Source organism: Populus alba, chromosome 7 (genome assembly GCF_005239225.2).
Source record: "Populus alba chromosome 7, ASM523922v2, whole genome shotgun sequence".
In the NCBI taxonomy this organism is placed as follows: Eukaryota; Viridiplantae; Streptophyta; class Magnoliopsida; order Malpighiales; family Salicaceae; genus Populus; species Populus alba.
Genome location: NC_133290.1, coordinates 5771620 through 5795213, shown reverse-complemented (window position 1 = coordinate 5795213; position 23594 = coordinate 5771620). Strand labels below are relative to the sequence as shown.

General features: G+C 34.6%; 1 protein-coding gene, 1 long non-coding RNA gene and 1 pseudogene across 13 annotated transcripts; 1 reads left to right on the top strand and 2 right to left on the bottom strand.

Moving 5' to 3' along the window:
* Positions 1 to 3153: 3153 nt before the first annotated feature.
* LOC140955812 (uncharacterized) lies at positions 3154 to 8581 on the top strand (annotated as a pseudogene).
* A 2049-nt stretch (positions 8582 to 10630) lies between these two features.
* LOC118047886 (uncharacterized) lies at positions 10631 to 13472 on the bottom strand. 4 transcript variants are annotated; one of them, XM_073410396.1, is made up of 6 exons: positions 12969 to 13472; positions 12240 to 12502; positions 12015 to 12108; positions 11779 to 11896; positions 11034 to 11244; positions 10631 to 10851 (listed from the first exon to the last, which is right to left on the bottom strand). In XM_073410396.1, the coding sequence occupies exons 1-5, from the start codon at positions 13102 to 13104 to the stop codon at positions 11049 to 11051; spliced, it is 807 nt and encodes a 268-aa protein (XP_073266497.1). In that variant the 5' UTR covers positions 13105 to 13472; the 3' UTR covers positions 10631 to 10851; positions 11034 to 11048. The 4 variants fall into 4 exon arrangements, with proteins under 4 accessions (XP_073266497.1, XP_073266496.1, XP_034913204.1 ...); XM_073410395.1 differs by having other exon boundaries at positions 11038 to 11244; XM_035057313.2 differs by having other exon boundaries at positions 10631 to 10898; positions 12969 to 13471.
* A 7158-nt stretch (positions 13473 to 20630) lies between these two features.
* LOC118047885 (uncharacterized) lies at positions 20631 to 23338 on the bottom strand. 9 transcript variants are annotated; one of them, XR_004687393.2, is made up of 5 exons: positions 22712 to 23337; positions 22463 to 22589; positions 22113 to 22214; positions 21905 to 22022; positions 20631 to 21814 (listed from the first exon to the last, which is right to left on the bottom strand). It is a non-coding gene; the product is annotated as an uncharacterized lncRNA (long non-coding RNA). The 9 variants fall into 9 exon arrangements; XR_012170370.1 differs by having other exon boundaries at positions 22117 to 22214; positions 22445 to 22589; positions 22712 to 23334; XR_012170371.1 differs by having other exon boundaries at positions 20631 to 21039; positions 21140 to 22022; positions 22117 to 22214; positions 22445 to 22589; positions 22712 to 23333.
* Positions 23339 to 23594: the final 256 nt, after the last annotated feature.

Below are 23594 nucleotides of genomic sequence, written 5' to 3'. Positions count from 1 at the left end.
TTTGCTATAACCTAGAAAGTTTTGCTAAGAATAATATATCTTTTTTTTTTTATCAGAATGCAAGTATGTATTAAGATCAAAAGTAACAATGATGGCAAGCTAGCAAGTTTGTTTGCATATACAAAATAAAAGAAACCAAAATACAGAACAAATTCTCTAAGAAATCAAATTTTATGTAAAAGAACATTAAATCCAAAAGGGGGAATAAGCTCCCTGCACAAACTAGCCATGAAAAACCAAGAAAACAAAAAAAAAAATACAAGTTAAAATAGAAACTAATATGAAATTGAAGGTGTTTTGCTAAGAACAATTGATATAGGGAAGTTGATCTTCTTCCAAACACAAATAAATAGGTTTAATTAATTATGATAATTTTATCTCCTTGCAATTGGATTTATGACTCATGATACCTCTATTTGATCAATTTTATTCTTGAATTGTATTGTTGCTATGTTTGATTTGATCATTATAATTGACCAAAAATCCTCAAAAAAACAATTTTTTTTTAATATTTTAAACTGCAATTCTCCTTATATGCTAATAAAAATTCAATCTACTTTTAAAAAAATTAAGGTGAAGAAATATTTCTTAATGTTTCTTAAATGTGAGATTATCATAATTTTATAAAAATACAAATAATTTGAAAGGTGCTAAATTTTGTTGGGGGGCTAAAAAATCATTAAGTTTATTTATTTAGTCTTAGTATAATTTTCACAGCATCCCCATCCAATGGTCACACACACTCAAACAGGAAATCTTAAACCAAAATCCTTATTTTTTTTCGGATATCATATACCTATTTGTTTTCTTGCTGACCTTGCAGCTCAGCCACAAGAGCCCACTTTATATCGTCAAGCTTATATATTCAAATTCCTCAATGAAAGCAGGCTATGCAAGCTAAATTAATGGATGTTTTTCATGCTAATAACACATGGACTTTGGTTCCTCGAAAACTAGATATGAATGTGGTAAGCAGTAAGTGAGTCTTTAAAGTTAAAACAAAGTCTAATAACACATTTGACAGGTATAAGGTTAAACTTGTGGCTAGAGACTTTACACAACTTTCAAGGTTGGACTATGATGAAACCTTTAGCCCCATTGTTAAGGTAGTGCTATTCGGTTAATTCTTATAATTGGTTTATCTCAAACCTGGATAATTAGACAATTAGATGTTAGCAATGCTTTTCTTCATGGTGATTTACAAAAACACGTGTACTTGGCTCAACTGCCTAGTATTGAGGGCCCTACTCTTACACAATATGTCTGTCTTCTCCATAAAAGCATTATATGGCTTAAAATAAGCACCTCATGCTTGGTATATGAAATTCAGCATCTACATCCAATCGATGGGTTTCCTATGATGTCCCTATGATTAGTCCTTGTTTTATCGACGACAAGGTTCATATATCCTTTTTTTTATTAATCTATGTTGATGATATACTTCTTACTGAGAGCTCTCCTTCACAAATCACTACATTTATATCTCATCTCTCTTCTGTGTTTAGCATGAAGGATCTCGGTGATATTCATAACTTTCTTGGTCTTGAAATTACTAGGGATGAAACAATACTCACCGTTACTCAGACACGGTACTTATTGTCCCTTATGTAAAAATTCGGTCTAGTTGGTGCTAAACCAGTTGCCACTCCCCTCGCCTCAAGAACATTATTGATAGCCACTAATGGTGCCCTATTATCTGATCCAACCCTTTATCGTTAGCTTGTTGGATCTTTGTAATATCTTACTCTCACAAGACCTGACATCTCCTATTCTGTTCATCGCGTTTATCAATACATGCATGCCCTTAGGGAGCCTTATCTCATTGTTGTTAAGAGAATCTTTTGATATTTGAAGGACACCCTTGATCTTGGTCTTCACCTTGTTCACACTCCTTTAATTGCTTTTCATGGCTTCTGCGATGTAGATTGGGCCGGCTGTCACGATGACCGGCGTTCCACCTCTAGTTTTGCTATATATATGTTGTTGTGGGGTGCTAAAAAGCATGCCACAGTATCTCGTTCCACGATAGAGGTAGAATATCGTGCATTAGTATCAACGACAACCGAACTCACGTGGTTTATGAATTTGCTATAGAGTATTGGCTATTGTCTTCCAACTCCAAAGTTGTACTGTGACAATATCAGTGATGTGACTATGGCCAAGAATCCTGTTTTTCATCATCGAACAAAGCACATTGAAATTGATGTGCATTTCATCAGAGAACGTGTTGCTAGCAGAGATCTTTTGTTAGAACATGTTGTTGGTCCTGATCAAACTGTGGATATCTTTACTAAACCAGTCCGCTCTGCCAAGTTTGTTACACGCTCTTCATCAGTTTAATCCCGCCTTGAGCTTATGGGGGGATGAAAGAGATATTGATAGCCAGCAGCCAACAGTAGAATTCTTGTAATTATATCAAGATTAATTATCCGTGATACTCTCCATACCATGCTACCTTTAATGTCTCCATAATATCTGTAATATTTCATATTGTTCTTAGGATGATTAGATTACCACGTATATAGGCGACAATCACTCTTGTAACCTTCTATACATATAAATAACAACAAAGGCAATAATAAGTTAGCTTTTCTACAGTATTGAAAGAAATGTGAAATAAATTGTCAAATCCTGTAACACCTTAATTGACATAATTGCTCGTCTTGGTATGTCCTTCCCCCCTTATTCTATGGAAAAGTATCCAAAAAAAAAAAAAAGTTTTCATATGGTTAGTACTTCATGACAAAATATGCACTAATATTAAGGAAAGAGTTTGAATTCAATGTAAACACTTCTATATAGTAATAGTTATAGTATGTAATACATCCACCATTATATTGTACACAACCCTATAAGTATAAATACAAAGGATGGCTACTACTCTTATGCATCCAACACAATTAAACACAAAACTATCTCTAAACTAATTCTAATTTGGTATCAGAGCACTGTTATTGTTCAGCAGCCTTCTCCCTTAAAAGCTGAAATTCTCCTGCGTAGCTATTTGGCAACCAACAGCCATCCTTCGCAGCAGCCGGTTCTTCCTCAATTTAATTCACAAAGAACGCAGCCTCATCCTTCGCAGAGCTTACTCATCTCCTTCCTCTGTCACTTATCACAAAGTAGAAACTGAAACTTATTCTTCCTAGCATCATGGACAATCAACAATCTGCTGGCGCTGCATCAACTCTTCAATCTTCCTTCTCCCCTGTAGAGCAATCAGTCATGTATGGGGCATCGCCTACTGCCTCCATTATCTCTCTTCCTAACACACATCAGGTAGTTTCTTTAAAACTCTCCAACCATAATTTCCTGTATTGGAGGATGCAGATGAAACCTTTTCTCTTGGGCCAAGGTGTTTATTCATTTGTTGATGGCATATCACCATGTCCTTCTTCACATTTGGCATCGGCTGAGCCATCTATACTCTCTGTCAACCCGGCATATTTATCATGGAAGCAGCAAGATCATCTAATCATGAGTGCCCTCCTATCTTCTCTCTCGGTGGAAGTTCTGCACTTGGTTGTAGATTGCAACACTTCACATACAATCTGGACAACGTTAGAAACAGCTCTGGCCTCTCCCTCAAATTCCAGAATTATGCAGCTCCACGGCTCATTCCAGGAGCTAAGACAGAATGATGATTCTGCCAGCATTTACCTGCAGAAAGCTAAGGCTTTGTTTGATGAATTGGCTGCCGCTGGTAGACCAATCTCCCTGCAGAATTTAATCTGTATGTTTTTCGCGGATTGCGCAGTGAGTTTAAGGATCTTGTCACCAGCTTGTCCACAAAGGATGCCCCCATCAGCTATACTGATCTCCATAGCAGCCTTCTTACACATGAGTTCCTGCACAAAGCCTCCCTCCAGCCATCTGTAACAGCCCCTTTGTTACCAACTCCAACGCAGCAACCAGCTGTGTTCTTTGTGCAGCATCAATCTGGCAGACGAGGGCGTTTTCGTGGGGGCTGGAGACCTAACAATCGCAGCAATTTTTACCGTGGCAATGGACCAGCAAACAATTATACTTCAGGACAACAATATAGCTCACATGGGAATCGGTTCTCATCTGGCTCTTCTTCACGGCCAACAAGTAATTTTGGGCAACAAGGAAATCGTTTTGGTGGCTATCCTCGCAACATAAAATGTAGGGGTGAGCATTTCCGGTTAGGTCCGGTTTTGGGTCAAAATAAATAACCAAATTAATTTTTTTTTTCAGATTTTTGAACCGAACCGAAAACCGGTTCAAACCGACCAGTTTCGGTTCGGTTCGGTTTTTTTCCCTTCCAAACCGGTCAGTTTGGTTCGCTAGCTTGAAAATCTATGAAATGAAATGATGTCGTTTTTGTACAAGCCAAAATACACAATTTTCTCCCTGAAAAGTATGAAATCTAAGGATTGATTCTAGCTTCAAGACGAAGCAGAACAAGTAACTGCTACCGCTTCGTGGGCTTCCTCTTTTTCTTCTGAGTTTGCTTGAAATGTAACTCGAGAGTATAAAGAACTTGAACAGAGAATGACAGAACAAAACCAGTAGCTTTGAGCTTTCAATAACCGAGAGAAGGAAAACAAAATCAAGATTTGGAGAAGCCCACTACCCTGTTATAAAGTTTTCCTCTATGTCGGTGCAGCGAGACAGAAAGATCGTATCAAAAAACTGATTTTCCTCTCCTCCCCAGTCGAAGTATCAGATGAAAGTCTGGCTAGAGTGAATAGAAAAAATGGATTATTAAACTCATTGCCCGTCCTCCCTTTCCTTTCAATAACTGTTTGTATGTGTGCCTTAGTACCTGTATGGGGGGGCTGCTGGGTAAGAATCTTGGGGCTGCTAGTTAAGAATTTTATATTAGAGAAGGAGAGATGCAGAGAGTAAAACAAATGGAGGGGTGGCTGGTTATGTGTTCAGGGAATGCTCTTTTAGGTTTAGGGTTAGAAAAAGCTATGTATTTATACTTGTTTTTTTTTTTTAAGTGTGGGCTTGGTTGAACCGGTTCGGTTCGGTTCGGTTCAATCGGTTTCAGACTTTTGAAACCGAAACCGAACCGAACCGGATTTTTTTTGTGATTTTTTAATCGGTTAATTCGGTTTTTTTTTTCGGTTTTTTTTTTTCGGTTTTCTCGGTTTAATCGGTTTATCAGTTTTTTTGCTCACCCCTAATAAAATGTCAGTTGTGCTATGAATATGGGCGTACTGCTCAACAGTGTTCTCAGTTGGCTACTCATCATATGCAAGCTAATGCTAATCTTGCATTTAATACTGCCCCTTCCACCACTCCTGTTACTTGGTTTCCTGATACAGGTGCAAATCATCATGTCACGCCGGATCTTGTAAGTATGACGAGTTCAGAACCTTATCTTGGAAATGATCATCTGCATGTTGGTGATGGTAAGGGCCTTGTTATCTCAAATATTGCTCACTCTAAAATTCGCTCACCAAACCGCATTTTTACGTTATCCAATATCTTACATGTTCCTACCATTAAAAAACCTCTGCTATCTGTTCAAAAATTTTGTCTTGAGAATAACGTGTTTTTTGAATTTCATTCCTCTCTATTTTATGTTAAGGATCTCATGAAAAAGGCAGTTCTTCTTTCCGGTCAGAGTAAAGATGGTCTATATGTTTTGTCCGCGTCGTCCGCAACGTCGTTGCCTCAAGTTTTTTCCTCTACCTGTCTATCTACTTCAGCTGATGTCTGGCATCGTCGCCTTGGACATCCTAGTCCACGTATTCTGAATTTGCTAGTGAAAAATAATAAAGTGTCATGTACGTCCATTAAATTTAATTTTCAGTGTCCTACGTGCCCTCTAGGCAAGTCATCGCGTCTGACTCTAAAACCTACGGGTCATCAAACTCGAGCCCCTCTTGACTTGATTTTTAGTGATGTTTGGGGTCCATCCCCTATGTTATCATCTGATGGTTTTCGCAATTTTGTTATTTTTGTGGATGCTCATACAAAGTTTATATGGTTTTATCCCTTGGTTGCTAAGTCTGATGTTTTTGCAATTTTTCATCAGTTTCAGGCGCTTATGGAGCGCCAATTCTCCTTAAAAATTAAGTATGTTCAAACCGATTGGGGTGGTGAATATCGAAAACTAAATACATATTTTAAAACGATTGGTATTCATCATCGCGTGATCTGCCCGCACACTCATGAACAAAATGGCATGGTTGAACGCCATCATAGACATATTGTTGAAACTGGACTCACTCTCCTTGGTCAGTGTCATGCTCCCCTTAAATATTGGAGTTATGCTTTTGAAAGTTCTGTTTATTTAATTAATCGCATGCCCACTCCAGTCCTTAATAATAAGACACCGTTTGAATGTCTGTTAAAATCGACTCCTGATTATGCGTTTCTTCATACTTTCGGGTGTCTCTGCTTTCCTTTTCTTCGGCCATACAATGCTCACAAATTAGATTTTCGGTCCACACCTTGTGTTTTTCTAGGATATAGTACCTCGCATATCGGTTATCGTTGTCTTGATTTGTCATCCAAACGAATTTATCTTGCACATCATGTCCGGTTTCATGAAACTGTTTTTCCTCTTGATAAAACTGAACAGATTGCAGCAACACCCAAACAGCCCTCTGCTCCCTCTCTACCTATCACTTTACTTCCTCTCATGCAACCCTCGTCACTCTCTACATCACTGCCTACACCTCCTTCGGCTAATTTACCATTATCTGCATGTTATTATGATCATTCTCCAATTGCAGGTTCAGATTCGTCACACTCATAGGCATCATCCGATGTTGCTGCCAGCTCTCATGGTTTCTCCCCTGTTATGGATACTTCTTCTGCTAGGTCTCCATCACGGTCTTCTCCTATATTGAGCTCTTCACCCACAGGTTCTTCCTCTCTTTCCCTTCCTGGAATTAACGTATGTGTTGATCTATCTAAATTCAATCTTCAGCACGCCCCTGCCGCTATCTCCTCCCCATCTCAGCGGGCTCGCACCCATCCTATGGTGCTTCGCCCACGGCCAGAAAGAAATGCTAATCTTAGCATTGCGGCTGTCTCACGAGACACGACCTTACCTCAGCAGGAGACATTGTCATTTAAGGATGCAAACAAGTATGTTACTTGGGACACTGCCATGCAGGAGGAACTTCGGGCACTTCACTCTAATCAGACTTGGACGTTGGTGCCTCTTCATCCAACTATGAATGTGATTGGCAGTAGATGGGTGTACAAGATTAAAAGAAATGCTGATGGTTAAGTTGCCCGATATAAGGCACGGTTAGTTGCCCGCGGGTTCACTCAGCAAGAAGGGATTTATTATCTGGAGACATTCAGTCCAGTGATCAAGCCTACAACGGTTCGCCTTGTGCTCATTATCGTTGTTTCATATGGATGGACCATTCATCAGTTGGATGTCCATAATGCTTTTCTAAATGGCATTCTTCAGGAAGAGGTATACATGGCGCAACCGCCTGGGTTTGTTGATCCGGCACTCCCGTCTCATGTGTGTCGTCTCCATAAATCTCTGTATGGTTTGAAACAAGCCCCTCGTGCTTGGTACAACAGGTTGAGTGAGTTCTTACTATCCATTGGATTTCAGGCATCCAAGGGTGATACTTCTCTGTTTATCCTCTCTCATGATGGTGCCATGATTTACCTGCTTGTGTATGTTGATGATATTTTATTAACCGGAAGTAACTCAGCTATGCTTCATAGATTGATTACCTTGCTGCAATCAGAATTTAAGCTTCGGGATCTGGGTTCTGTTCATTTCTTCTTAGGCATTGAAGTTAAACCTACTGTTATGGGTATCTTATTAAGCCAACATAAGTATGCTCTCGATATCATCAAACGAGCAGGTATGACTTCATGCAAACCAGTTGATACTCCTCTATCTGCCTCCTTCAAATTAGGACTCATACCGGGTACTCTCTACTCTGATCCCACATGGTATCGACAAATTGTTGGGGCATTACAATATCTTATCTTCACTAGACCTGATATCTGCTATGCGGTCAACAAGGTCTGTCAATTTATGCATGCCCCCACTAAGGATCATTGGTCTGCTGTCAAACGCATCATGCGTTACCTCCAGGCTACAACAACTTATGGCCTGCACATCACTAGGGATTCTCCTCTGTCTCTTCATGGTTTCACAGATGCTGATTGGGCTGGTAGTATTGATGATCGAAAATCCACAGGTGGTTACCTTGTGTACCTTGGCTCTACCCCTATCTCCTGGAAATCTGGGAAACAACACACTGTTGTGAGATCCTCCACTGAAGCGGAATACAAAGCCTTAGTTAATGGCACTGCTGAGATTTTGTGGATTCGCTCATTATTGACAGAACTTCGGATTCCTTCTTCGATTGTGACCACGTTATGGTGTGATAATTTAGGGGCCACCTTCTTATCTGCAAATCCAGTATTTCACACTCATACTAAACATGTTGAAGTTGATTATCATTTTGTCCGTGATCGTGTTACTAAGCGAGAAATTCAGGTACGGTTTATATCTTCCAAAGATCAACTAGCTGATGTCCTTACCAAGCCTCTTCCTCCAGTCTCGTTTGCTTATTTTCGATCCAAGCTTCGGGTGGAATCTCCACCTTCAGCTTGACGGGGTGTATTAAGGAAAGAGTTTGAATTCAATGTAAACACTTCTATATAGTAATAGTTATAGTATGTAATACATCCACCATTATATTGTACACAACCCTACAAGTATAAATACAAAGGATGGCTGCTACTCTTATGCATCCAACACAATTAAACACAAAACTATCTCTAAACTAATTCTAATTACTAAGGACTTACTTGATAGAAATAATTTAATAGACAATGATGTTATGGGCTTTTTATTTTGTTCTTTGTTCTTTGTTTTTTTTTTATAGAGAAACTGTTGAGCGTCTTTTCCTTTAATGCTATGAAACCTAGAAGATATATAGAGAGTCACTTTATCAAATGGGTAGGCCTGGAATGATGTATGCCAAGTTTTTTAGAATCACATGAAGCTAGTTTCAACATGAAGCTATCTTTACTTTTGTTGGCTAGAAATCTTTTGATATGTCAAGATGAAATACCGGATTAAAAATCAGTCTTTGAGTTCATACTTCACAATTGATAGAAACTTCACTTACACATGCTCGAATCTGATTAAAGGTTCTCAAAGTTTGCTAAGCTGGTCTATTATGTTCCGAAGATATGTTGTATATTTTGCTTTCTGTTGTTGCCTTCCTTTTCTTTCTATTACTCTCTTTTATTTGTACACAAATGCTTTCATAACTATTTTATGAACAGTTCATAGTGTTTTGTGAAAGAATCTACAATAAAAACAATTTTTTTTTTAATTTATAATGTAATTGTAATGTTTAGAGTAGCGAGGCTATGATGTTAACAATTTGACGAACTCATTGCTACGAAATAGTAAACTCTTTGAAGATTAATGATGCCCACATAGCCACCTTGCAAGTTGGAATTAGGCTCTCACAATCAAAACCTGTTGATGAGAAAAGAGAGATTCCTGATCAACCATTATATATGAAAAAAGGAGTGTATCGGAATCAAACCATGAAGTCATGCAGCTGAGTCATAATTTAGATGCTGCACTATCGAAACTTCCTGAGCAATTTCTGTTGACATCGAATGATTGGAGTGGGAGCCATGCCTGCGTCGTATTGTTGCCATGCATGGCACACCCAGAGACAATAAAAGGGCCCTAAACGACGTCTCTTCAAAGAAATATATCATAACTGGGCACCCTATACATTAACCTTTTGACTGAAAGCCCCACTGCCCTCCACTTTTCTTTTTTTGTGAAATTCGTCAAAAATGACACCCTGCATTTTTTATGTGGTTCCTGACCCTTGTAGCCTATATGTGCTATCTATAATGTAGTCAGTAAATGGGAATTAAACTCTATCAGTCTTTTTTTAACCAAGTTATTATATCTGTAATTGAAATTTGATTTGTATTAAATTCATAATTTTTTTATAGTTTTTATATCTAAAATAAAATTTATTAAATTACATAATTGAATTCAATTATACCATTTGAAATATCTATGGAGTTGAATTGAAATAGCAATCTTGATTATTTTGCTCTAATTCAGAATTGCAAGCACATCTTCTCAATGAATAGCTTGTTCATAAATAAAATATTACATCTTCTCAAAAGGATTTCAAATACAAAAATTAATTTAACTTTTGGAATTAAATTTAATTTCAAGGGTTCTAAATAGGCTGTAAGAGGTTGATCTTGTGATAAATAAGATTTTTTAATTCAAATTTTAAAGTTAATTTTTTAAAAAATATTGTAGTAAAAAAACCAGATCTGTATTGGAAGTTATATTTTTAAAATCGTTTTAAAAAAACAAACTTGGTCTCCTGATATACATTTTAAATTAAAGATGTCTTTATTTGAAAAAAAAAAAAAAAAGATGGATAAGGATAAATGAGAAAGAACTAGAAGGAAAAAGAAAAGAAGCTCGTAATCGAGTATATGAAGGTTTGTGTGTCCTAAATTAGAACACGAGGTCATTCAGGTATCCATGCAACGTTCGTACCCCTCCTGCTTCTCTCGTGCCCAACTTGAGGTGGGGTCTTAAAACTAGTTGCACGCTAAAAAACAAAATATTAGCACCAAATAAACAGATCAATATAGCTTGATAACCTCCAAAACCAATCCTTTAATCACACTTGTAGAGAAAAATATGTAGATACAATTCAATTCCCAACGGTGCTAATATGAAAGTTCTTGCAAACCCAAAAGAAAACGGAAACTTTGAAACTTAAGAACACAGTCCTTCCTTTTCTGACCACTTGGAGAGACTGTGGGGCTCTCAACGTGGGTGCGTCCTTCAAGTGGATTCAAAAGAGACCATGCATGAACCTTTCATATGGACAAGGAATAAAACAGTGTAGCCTGGGGTATAAGAGCTACAAGAACCCAAAACAACAATGATAACCATATATAATGAGAGAAATTAAGCGTTGCTTGTCATAGAAATAGATCATGATTGTGATTGTGATGATATAAGGTGAGTGAATGATGGAAGGGAAAGACGGGTTCACCTACGTAGCTTGGGACTAACAGGATCTGGGGTTGATGGAGTTAGAGGGACGGAGGTCGATCTCCTGGGTCCAAGCAGTCCGGCCTTGAACATGCAAATGCCAGTAGGTTTGAGCCAGCGAGTCTGGGTCCATCATCATCTCTCCACCTCCACCGGCCATACCATGTTGCTGTTGTTCCCCAGCTGACGTTCTCTGAGAGCTTGGTGGTCCCCTACGATTGCCAATTTTCCTTCTCTTTCATTAACTGCTCATCATTATCCCTTTTCATTGACAGCTATTTATATATCACCCCTTTTCATAAAATCAAGTTTTTAATGAAAATTTCTTTGCTTTTGTTTGTTCATTTGGAGAATACCACTTTGAACTATCGCTCCACATAGAATGGATATCCATCCATGTATAATTTTGGTGGTTACTGTGTACAATGAACTAGTAATTAATAGGACTGTCTCACACTTTACATGGACAACCATCATGCTCATTTTGTCATTGAGGTGTAATTCGACTGTGTAATGGTATTCTGCTTCGGTCAAAAAGTATCTAGTGGGAATTCAGATATCAAACTCATCTCTCTCTTTTTATGGTTGGTAATGAATCAATAATCGATGAAAGTAAAGTGTTTTGGAGACAAAAGTAGAGTAAGGAATTTAGAATCTTGCTGTCTTCAGTTATATTGTTGAGAATATGAGAGATAAAATAGATACTAATAAAGGAAAAGGAAGGAAGGGATGAAGATAAAACCTACCTAGGTGTAGGTAGGCCAATCACACCATCGATGATAACATGTGCAACGTGCACACCTTGAGACTGAAACTCCCTGGCTAAACATTGTGATAGAGCTCTCAAGGCAAACTTTCCACAACCTGTATTTTGGGAAATAAATAAGCACTGCACGCTTAGCAGATAACATGTATATATAAGAGAATAAAGTGGAATCCTTTTCAGAATTGAATTCGGGATATCTTAAGAGAGAGTTCTTACACAGTTCAGATAAACAGGCAATGCCATTTAAAGAAGCTGAACAGCCGGTGAAAAGAATTGTCCCTCTCCCTCTTTCTACCATGCCTGGAAGAACCTGTGTATTTCCATGCATTAACAGAAGCCACATAACATACTGAAGAAACAAGAAGCCTTAAGATTCTTGAAAATGGAACACGTTCATGGTAATAGGCTTTTGGTTTTGGCAAATTTGAGGGAAAGGAATACCTGTTGGGCGCAAAGGAAGGCACCGACGGAGGAGATTGCGAGGGACTTCACGAAAGAGTCGACGCAAATATTGGTGAAGCTGGTGGTTTGTGGAGAGACTGCTGGTTGATAGGCATTGTAGACGAGTACTTCTACAAAGCCAAGTGAAAGAACACCCTCAAATGCCTCTCTCACACTTCTTGAATCCGAGCAGTCTATCCTGATGGCAAAAACTTGAGCTTTCTCCTCCCTTGCTATCTCATCTGCAAATCTTGATAACCTCCCTACAAAACCCATATCTCACTCTATTATCTAATTAGCTCAAAAATCTCTTTCTCGCCTTCTCTTTCAATCCCCGACAAGTTATAATCTACAACATCTTCAAGTTCGATTCTTCTTTTACATGTATCAAATGTCAAACAATTTATTATATACGGCTAAAAGATATGAATTGATTGAGAGTAGAACGTATATGGTCTTCATCATTTACTAATCTCTATACAAGTAAACTAATTGTTAGCAAAAGCAAAAAATATTATTGTCCAGGGAAGCTAATTAAACTGCAGGAATATGTAGTATGAAATTCTGCTGCACTTTCAAAAGCATCCAGCAAAATCATTGATTACTAGCAAGACATAGAATTTTTTTCTATAAAATAGCGTTGATATATAATCGATCTTGTTTCCTTTATCTTTTTCTTGGGAGCAAAAACAAGTGAAGGATAGAGAATTAGAGAGCTAGATAAAGTACCTAAGTCACGGGCAAGGATGGCAACAGTGTAACCTTCATGGGCAAACTTGCGGGCAATGGATCGGCCGAGCTTCGGTCCAACGCCTACAATGGCTGCGATGCCTTTATTGGAGGTGGAGCTTTTCATGCTCCGCATCTTTGCAGAACTCCGAGGATTTTTCTTCTTGTTTTGGGAAGTGAGAATTTGAGCCCCCGGGCCGTTAATAAATTTCACCAAGAATTGAACAAGCAACTTGCTAGCTAGAGGTTTTAGAAGGAAGAATCTGGTATATATTTATATATGATAAGATGGGGGATACAATTTCCTTCCTCAGCTGTTTCTGTCTGTCTCCTCACCGAGAAGAACTTTCTTGCCTTGTGAAATATGAACTCTCAAACTTTGAGTGCTGCCTCTCTACCCTTTTTATATTGAAAATATAGCCCCTCTTTCACCGTTAATTGTCATCATAATATTCTCTTCCTGAGCTAGAATTTCTCATGTTTAGGGTTTTTTTTTTGTTTTTTTTCCTCCTGTGTGAAACTTACTGTGTAAGGCATCTCAAGTTTGAATATATTTTTTTTAATCAAAGGAAGGAAAAATTAATAGGATGCAACTGGGGTTCTGATTAATATTTATCTGTCTTGATTCCTTGACTAAATTTGTCACATATAAACTAAATATCTAGTTTAATTGATAAATTACTTGATCATCAAAAAAGAAAAATTAATGATAAAATTATATGTTAATGACTCAAGAAAAAAATTGAAGTTGAAATTTCTCTTATACCAATGATTTGGGAAATTGATAGAAGTAGAGAGCCATGCATTGAACTTAGAAGCAGGTTAGGGCCCTCATTTTCCCTTTTATTTTACGAGAGAGGTAGAGGGGAAAAAACATCGATGCCGACATAAGTTAAGTTGTTCTAATGCAAGGTCATATTACTGTCTGATCTTGTCCTCTCTTTTTCCTCCCCTTCTTCGTTGAAGGTGAGAGTTGCAGAGAGGTCATACTACTATATACAAAAAGAATTACCAAGCTAGATAACATCAAGTAAATACACAATTATATATTTTTTTGTAATATTATTTTCTTAAAAAAAATAAATGTTGTCTTGAACGAATTCTTAGGGGTTTTTTTCTGTTTAGTATTAGTATTGTGATAATAGTTTTTTTTAAATGTTTTTTATTTAATAAAAATATATCGAAATAATATATATTTTTATTTTTTAAAATTTATTTTTGATATCAATATATTAAAATAATTAAAAAATTAATTCAAAATAAAAAATTATTATTTTTCAAATTTTAAAACATAAAAATAAACAAACTTGTAAAAAACAATCTGTATTAATGTACACAATATATAATATGTTATTGTATAAAAAGAAACATCAAATCAATGCTTTTGCTTCTCAAACACACTTTCAAACCTAATATAAACATGTTACCAAACGGTTTTATCAATTAATATGCTTGACTTTTCTAGCAGGCAATTGTCTTACAATATCGTTGTCATGAATTCGTGTTTATTATTTTATGTAGTTTTTGTAGTTGTATTTTTTAAAAAAATAAATTTTTAAAAAGTATAGTAAGTTATGGTTGTTGGATTTAGATATACATATTTAGTAAAAAATATAGTTGAAATTTATATGTAGCAAAAAATATATATAAAATGTTTGGTGGAAGTATGGTTGTGGTTACTTTTCAAAGTATTTTTTATTTGAAAATACATGAAAATAATTTTTTTTATTTTTTAAAAATTATTTTTGATATTAGTGCATTAAAATGATCTAAAAATATTAAAAATATATCAATTTGAAGCAAAAAAAAATTAAAATTTTCTAAAAAGCATTTTTAAAACACAAAACTAAATAAAATTTTATGAAATTTAATTAAAAAACATGTAAAAACTAAATTACATGCATTATTAATAATAAGGCCATGGATCTGTAATAGTGAAAAACAAACGCAAAATCACATAGCAAGGTTCCAATAAGAGAAGACAAACGCAGAGTTTCGTTCCACAAAGGGACTTTTGTTTTTCACCATTACAGATCCATGGCCTTATTATTAATAATGCATATAAATACATTCTTATTACGTTGTCCCTTCATGGAATTATCCCTATTTAGAAACTATTCTTCTCTAGTCTTCTATGCTCTTCCTTTGAGATGGAAACAAGTGATATTGGTTGCGTGCTATTCTAGGAATTTTTTAGAATTTATTTTTTTATTTAATTATCTAATTATAAAAATATAATTAATAAAATCACTGGGGGGTAATTTTTTTTCTTATTCATGTATTTTCTTAAGAACAAAACAATTTTTTTTATTAGCAATAGAGTTCATTGAATAAAACTCAATAGTAATTAAAAAAGATATTCGCAAAAACTATAATAAGTACAGCTAAAAGGAAAGATGATATATTTTTAATAAAAATCTAATTTTTTATTCATGAATTTATTTTTCATTTTGATTAAAAAATATTTTTTTAATGAAAAGTACTGTTTTTTAAGTAAAAAGTTATTATATAATAATAAAATTAAATTTCAATTAAAAAGAAAAAAAAACTTGAATTGATTATTTTTGCACACTTATATGAAAAATATTAAGAACAATAAGTTAGAGAAAATTATATAAAAAAAGATAGTTATTACCATTAAATATTAATGAGCAAATTATTTTTAAAAACTCTACATATTAGGTTAATGCATAATTATTCATAAAGCAATCTATAATATTATTATAAAAAATTCATAATCTTTTTAAAAATAATGGTGTAATTGGACAATATTATTTTTTAAAAATCATTTAAAAAATTATTTTGTTAAAAACTTGAAAAAAATAATGGACATCTAAAACAAGGCCAACCAGCCATCCGCATGATGTTCCCTCAAGTTTTTTTTTAAATAGTTCATGAAGTGTCATTTCCAAATTAACTTTCTAGCCACTTATGATGATCAAAAGTTAGTGTTCGAGTTTTTTTACTTCACTAACTCAATTTTCAACTTGTTTTCATTTAAAAAATTACATTTAAAATATTTTAGAAACTATTCATTTCTACCCTCCAAAAAAAAACCTACAATCACTCATTGAAATTAAAATCTAACCGAAGAAAAAAACCTTTACACCCCAATTTAATTTTTACAATATGTTCAAAGAAAAAACAACATTTTCATTGAACCCCGCTCTTCAAGTCAAACCCATGAACACTAACATACTTTTTTTAATGGCTGAAATATGACTGACCAACCATTTTCTCTTTCATCTTTCACTTTCTAGCGACTATCTCTCCTATTAAATTTTAAAGATTGAAACATAAAACAAATAAAATTTATGATTGAAATGTGAGACTCTTAAAACACTAGAATACAAAATGAAAAGGTAGAAACTTTAGGAACCAAAATATAGTTCAATGTGCCTCATGAACAATAAAGAAGAAAAAAAAGGTTATTTTTTAATTTCGTGTTAAATTTGATCCTTACTATTTTATTTTTTTTAAAATTGATAAAATTAAATCTTATTTTGCAAAATTAAGCATCAATTAATGCCTACACTTTTTTTTTTTATATCATGAATATGATGTAACACACAAACAAAAACCAATTATTTGGATTAACACAGTGTGATCATAGTGCAAATGATGAAATATTTAAAAAAAAAAAAAATTAGTGATAGAAACCAAATAATTGTTTTAAAGACAAAAAGAAAAAAAGAGTTGAATCAAGCATGCTATAACAGTCCATAAGCCTAAATTTGGTGTCACAATGAATGCAATGGTAACATACCTTCTTCATTTAGTTTATTTAATAGTTATGTGATCAGCGCCCCGTTGTAAGTTAAATATTTTTATTTTCTATAACAAATTATATATGCAGGTTTTTTCAATGTATTTTTGTAGTTAAAAAAATCTAACTTCAAATCATACATTTGATGCATACATGTAATGAAATAAATCAAGAACTATTTGTATGAATAAATAAATAAATAATCATTAACGATACCTAAAAATAAAACTTGAAAAATTTAGAGACATGTATAGATTAAGATATTTAATCTCGAAATATGAGATATTTACCCAGTTGTGTTTGCTAAATTTATTTATTAAAATAAGTTTTTATTTAAGCAAACAATAATAGAAATAGAGACAAATTAAATTGATCGAATAAAATAAAAAGAGAAAAAAGCAACATGTAAGGTTACACATTTTAGAAATATCACCTGAAAATAATTTTTTATTTAAAAAAATAAATTTCATTCATTAAATGATAAAAAATTTATAGATGAATTAGAAAAACTCTTGAAATTTAAAAAACATAACTAAAAAAATAATCAACATTTAAAATAAGCTCTCCAAACAAAATAAAAGACAAAATAGGTATTAATTTAAATATAAATTAAAAACATTTAGAGAGAAAACCATAAAAAAATCATTCATTTAAAAAAAATAGAAAATAAAAGAAGCAAAGGTTAGGGCACTGTTGAGCCTGACAAGCTAAGCTCGGCCAATCCACCTGGCTCATTATGTTAGGGCCTGCGTGATTGAACCCTAAATGTTTTTTTTTTTTTTTTGCAACTGAGGTGAATGGTATGTTATCCGTGTGATTTGGGTTGACATTTTGACCCAAAACAAATATAAAATACCGTAGGAACCGTGATAAACATATCTATGGCCTCAATCAAAATCAACCAAAATCTAAAAATTAACTTGAGCTTAGATATTTTTTTCATGAAATTTAAAGGTACAAAACACCTAATATAAACTCTCCTCATCAAATAGAATTATTTGACATAATTATAATCTGTTTTAGTGGCCTAAATTGGTGTTAACGATGTTTTTCTCTATCCATCGCCGCAATCTAATGACCTCCTTTTCTCCTCTCTCAACCAATGACTAAAAAATAATAGAAATTAAATTTTATACCAAAATTAAATTGAAAAATATTGAGGTATTGAAACTTTGTTTTACCGAAATTGAATTCGGCGACCTTTCTTTCTCCTCTCTTAACCAGAACAAATTCTTATTCCCCATACAAGATCGATGATGGCAGGGGAAAAGAAGAAGGACGAGGAGAAGGGGGAAGGGTTACCTGGCATGGGGAGTGTTGCTAATGGTCTGGCCAGGAGGCTGAGGTAAGGTTGGTGGAGGTGGTGGATGATGCAAAAAGGAAAAGAAGTTTACGGTGGAAAAGCAGAAGTTCATGACAATTATCCTTGTTGCTGGTAAGAGTATGGATTGGTGGAAAATGTTGGGTCACTTTTGGTCATGGCGTGGGTAAGGTTGGAATGGATGAGATCATGGTGGAGAAAGAGAGAAGAGAGAGAATTGAAGACAAAAAAGAAGAAAATTAGGGAGGAATGCTAGTTTTTTGTCAACTTTGCATCCCGAGTTTCTCCCTGCCCAGACCATGAAATCCACCTTTATTTATAGGAGGTGGAAGAGGGGCATTGTTCTTTAATGATGCAAAATATTAGCCCTTAATTCAGCCTCGACGGAACCCAACCGTTGGCTCTAAGTATGTATCATGAACTGTTAATTTTAGTAGTTAAAGGTGGCTTGAGTTAGCCTTTTTGGGTTGGTGTCACTTTCGTTGTAGTGTCAATCAGCCAAAACGAACTATACAGAGGTGTAGTAAGATGTTAGGTGATCATTTTCGTGTAAGTTTTTTCAAATTTAGTGAAGAGATAAAGCATAAAATGATAAGTTGTCAGATAAGGGCTAATTTGTCTTTTCACTCTAACTCCTTTTTTATATCTATGTTTGCTTAGGGGAAATTTTATCTTTTAATAAATATAAAATATAAAAGAAAACAAGAAAAAAGTTTTGATGCGTGGATAACATGTGTTAGCACATTATGAAGGATTCTGCTTTTGAGCGACGCATCCAACCATGTCCGATGATCACTAACAAGCATCCTTAATGTGGTTAGGTTTATCTTGGCGACCCCTTCCTTCCTCTCTCTCTCTCTCTCTTTCTCCACCTTAATTTCTATGTGTGGCACTCTAAAATTTCAAACTATCATTTCAATTTGTTTTTTCTTCATATTTGATCCATGTTCTATTAATTACTAGTTTTTTTCTAATGGATTTTATAATTATGATTTTTTGCAGTTTCATCTTCATTAATTTTTTATTTATCAGATTTGGTCTCAATTTTTTTTTAATTTTAAATAATTTTTTGAATTTAAGGTTTTTTATGATTTCATCCTATTTCAATTGTCTTTTCTAAATGATTTAATCCTCATTCTTTTTTTTTCTTGCAATTTCTTTTTTCTTTGGAACATTTTTTTAACTTGATCTTTTTTTATGATGTCATCCTTCAACATTAAATTTGTTGAAAATTAAGCTTCATGATTGAATCAAGATCTAGGATTTTACATGTTACGAGTTTGGAGAAGTAACCCAAGTTTAGGATATTCATGCTTGGTTTTTTTAAGTTAAATTTTCTCATTTCATCCTTCAACATTTATTTACTTTTTATTTTCATCTTTTAATTTTTTATCTGTCATATTTTATCATCATTTTTTTAATTACTATTAGTTTTGTTTTAGATGATTTTGAGAATTAAAGTTTTTTTACAATGTCATCCTTCTTCAATTTTTCTCCAATGTGCTTTGGTCGTTATTTTAATTTTTTGTTGCAATTCTTTTTGTTTTGGCATTTTTTTTAATTGAGATCTTTTTTACGATCTTAGAAGGGTTGCAAGTTTGGATGATTAATCTTGGTCTAGGTGATTCACTCGTGTTTTATTTTTTTAAGTTATTTTTTTATTTCATCATTCAGCATTTAAGCTTTATTTTTTAACATTTATTTATTTCTTAAATTTCATCATCATTCTTTAATCGAACACAAGGTCAATTGACACCCAGTCAAGACTTAACTGGGAGAAGAATTAGAGAAGGAAAAGGAATGAGATAGATTTTCCAACCTGGCTAACTTATTGTGGCCATATCCATTACCTAGATCGTCGATCTTGCAAGTTAGCACGAGTTAATACAATGTGTCACCATCTTTTCATTTTACTTCATAGATTATTTATTTTTATGTTTTTGCAATTTAATCCTTTGATAGTTTATTGTTTCATATTTGACCTAGGGTTAAGTAAGGGTTACTTTTCTTTTTTTTTAACTAGATCACAATTTAAACAGGATAACCAATTTGCTTGTGGCCCAATACGTTGAACATATCGCACCAACTTTTTTTTCACACATATGACACTCACTTAATTTTATCTAATATATTTATCAAGTTTTTCCTCATTTCAAATATTTTATCGCATGCAAATAATAATAATAATAATAATGCTCACATTTTTTTTATGCGGTAAATGGGTTTGGATCCTACCGGCAGCGTATCGCTACCCGGACCTAGTTTAATTCTTAAACGAGAGTCTCTTTCTTGTCCTGTATAAAACGTTCACAAGCATAATGTCCGTCAACAGCAATTGCAAAACCAAGAATGAAGATCTAGATAAACTGGTTGAATTCTCTCAATAATCTCTATCAAGCACACTATAGTGCATCAATTCCAGCCAGCGAGGACAACCATGACTCTAGATGAATAAACATTCGATAAAGCTTAAAATGTAAGAATTTCCCTGGCGAATTCTTGGGCTAAACTTCCAAGACCAACCAAAAAGATTTGGAAGCTCTAGAATGCCCAGTCCCATTAAGATGAAATGGAATTTAGTATCTAGTAATTCTTGTAAATGCGGTTAATGTCTTCAATAATAAAGCATATAGAAAGGAAATGTGTTCATTTAACAAGATGATGTTACCAACATGAGAACAAAATGTTTATGCAGAAGGGTCATGGTTAACAAGCATTGCTGGCACTAATTTCCAGGCTCGGAATTCAGAGAGAACATGAATGCAAGATGGAAGCAATCTTGTAGATAGGTCTTGCAATTTGCGGGAAAGGACTATGCTTTTGTTTTTGCATGAGAATTGGTCAAACCATCAATACAATTGTGGCTGTTCGCTTCTCACCATCCATGTCGCATCGCAATCATTGCATATATCATTGATACATGATCAATAAAATCCAATTTGAGAGGCTACTGCTTTCATGTCCTTCTCCTAACCTGGTGCGCCCTTGACGGATGAATACGATTGAAGCATCTCATATATGATTTATAAGGAGGATCAACCAAGAGAGAAAATCACCAACTGGAGTAATAACTGGATTACTTACAGCCAAATTAGGGCATCAATTGGTTGCAAGGCACCTTGCTACTCTTTATCAGCATCGTTTGGATGACAGGAAAGAACCCATCTTTCATATCCCAGATATGACATCTCAACGATGATGGTCCCTATGTCTCCATTCTTTGAGGAATTCGGTGTAATGGTCTGTCAATGTTAATCATTTCTGGTATGTGGCTCAAATTACTTCCTTCGAAGTTGTAGCTAGGATTTGCATGGCCATAATTGGTTCCACTGTTTTGAATAAGCCCCTGACATTGTGCAGGCATCGCAGTTGTACGCTGATAGGGCCTTCAAGGAGGTATTGTCATCACACTTGAAGAGGAGCCCGTGTCATATCAAGAGGAATGGAATGCCACACTCCTTTGATGCAGTTCTATTTGTGATGTGCAAGGATCTTTGGTAGTAAATGCCATATGCCTGAAGAGTTAGGCCCAAATCCACATTGATGTTTCTGCAATTTTTATGATTCCAAGAAGTTTTAGATCCGTGTAAGCTCATATTTCTATTGAAACCCAATTGTGCCAGGGCATGCTGGTGATGATCATTAAATGTTTTACATGGCTAAAAGGTCTCTTCTATGTTCATCAACATGCTTCCTCTTTTCTAGTTTGGCTGTCTTTCTCGTTTGATGTGTTCTTCTATGATGGGAAGGATTACGACACTTTGCATATGTCAACATCGTGGAAGAAATGTGACAAGTTAGGTTAATGCTTTAGAAAAAGAAAACCCCAAACACAAACCCTAAGCATACCTCCATTTTCAGACCATGTCATCTTAGATTTCTTCATTGTTCTCGGACGTCTTGTTGCTTCACCTCGTTTGTGCTTTTCAGCAAGCACTTTATGTCTTTCTGCTACACCATTCCAACACTATACATGAAGTGGACAAGAAATAAAATAAGAATACAGCATATTAGAAAGTCAATACTAGAGAAACTTCTTGTTTTATCATATGCCCACCTACTTGTCTGAAAGTTCTCATTTTGAGAGATTCCGGCCTTTCACAGGCAGAGGAGGAAGCGGAGGCAATTTCTTAACCCCCTTGCTCCACAGTACTTCAACCTAGTACACACAATAACCAATCAAAAAGGTAAATCACCATAAACTAAGCTAAACTTCACAATGAAAACCAATAAATATAGCCAAGAAGGATACTATCATGTGCCCATAGAGGTAGACCGATATTTGATAATCTCTTCAGTTAAAAAATATTTGATTATTACTGGAGATATAGAACCCTAGGGCACCCAGACAGAGGTCATTCAGAACCCAAATCAACTTAAGATTTTCACCTGAAAACAGAGTCTTACTACTATAAATGTATGTTGCTGTTTGGCAGAACCATAGCTTTCCTTAACTAGCCTTCCCGCTACAGCTCTCCTCCCGAGAATCTTCCAGTGCCTTGTCACTTTCTTAAATCTAATTAATACCAAAACCCTGATCAACAAAGCAATAGAAAAATCACAATCCAAACTTAAAGATCATAAAGGAAGATCATATAGCACAACCAGAAATGAGACAAAAGGGTAATTTGAATAACCTTTCTGCATAAACATCACCTGATTCAATTAACAAGACTTCAAATTACCCTCCATGGCAGCTACAAGCACAAACACAATCGATCAATCAAAGAAACAATACATGCCTCTACAATTTATAATAAACGATGAACTTGGACAAACACATGGCGTTTGCGCTTCCTGTCCCTTCCGGGCGCCATGTCTAAGAAATATTCCTTGCCGCAATGACGTTTGAATTGTGGGAGTTGTAAGCTTTTTTTGAAAAGAATGACAGTTGCATAATTAAACAACACGTTGCTCCAACGAACGGCCGGCCGAGCAGGAGAGCACACTGATTGTTTTTTCTTCTCCTTTAAGATATCATCTGTGATTTTTTTTCTTGTTTTTATTTTCATTTTAAAAAAAAAAAACATAGATAACAATCTACGACGGTACTGTGATATCATCGCTTATAGATTGATTCAAAGCCTTGTGTTTTGCATCAGATTTTGCTCTCTTTTTTAAAATATTTTTTATTAATTTCCTTTTCTTTTTGTTTCTTTTTTCATTTAAACCATGGCCCTTGTAAAAGAAGATAATTGGAGCATCATGGATAACTGTACTTTGAATTATATATGAAAATTTTACTTACCAAAAAATCATCATGTATAACGAAAGTTTTAAACTGTCTTGAACAAGAAAAAAATTTTTTATATAAAGGAATGGGAGATAAGAAAATAATTATTCATATGAGTAATTAAATGGGGTCACAATACAATGATTGAAAACGAAGAAAACATTTCTACAAGATAACCCCAATTTAAGATTTTTTATTTAAAAAGAAGTTAAAATGATGCATTTTGAAAAAAATATCATAATATATTACACAAATAAGTCTAATAATATGTCCCAAATTTTGACTAAATCAATTCAACAAGTTGAT

Coding starts and splice junctions, on each gene's coding strand:
- LOC118047886 (XM_073410396.1), bottom strand. CDS start 13,104: ATGCGGAGCATGAAAAGCTCCACCTCCAATAAAGGCATCGCAGCCATT. Junction 12,109..12,239: donor CCTTCCTTTGCGCCCAACAG/GTATTCCTTTCC, acceptor GGAAATACACAG/GTTCTTCCAGGCATGGTAGA. Junction 11,897..12,014: donor TGCCTGTTTATCTGAACTGT/GTAAGAACTCTC, acceptor CCCAAAATACAG/GTTGTGGAAAGTTTGCCTTG.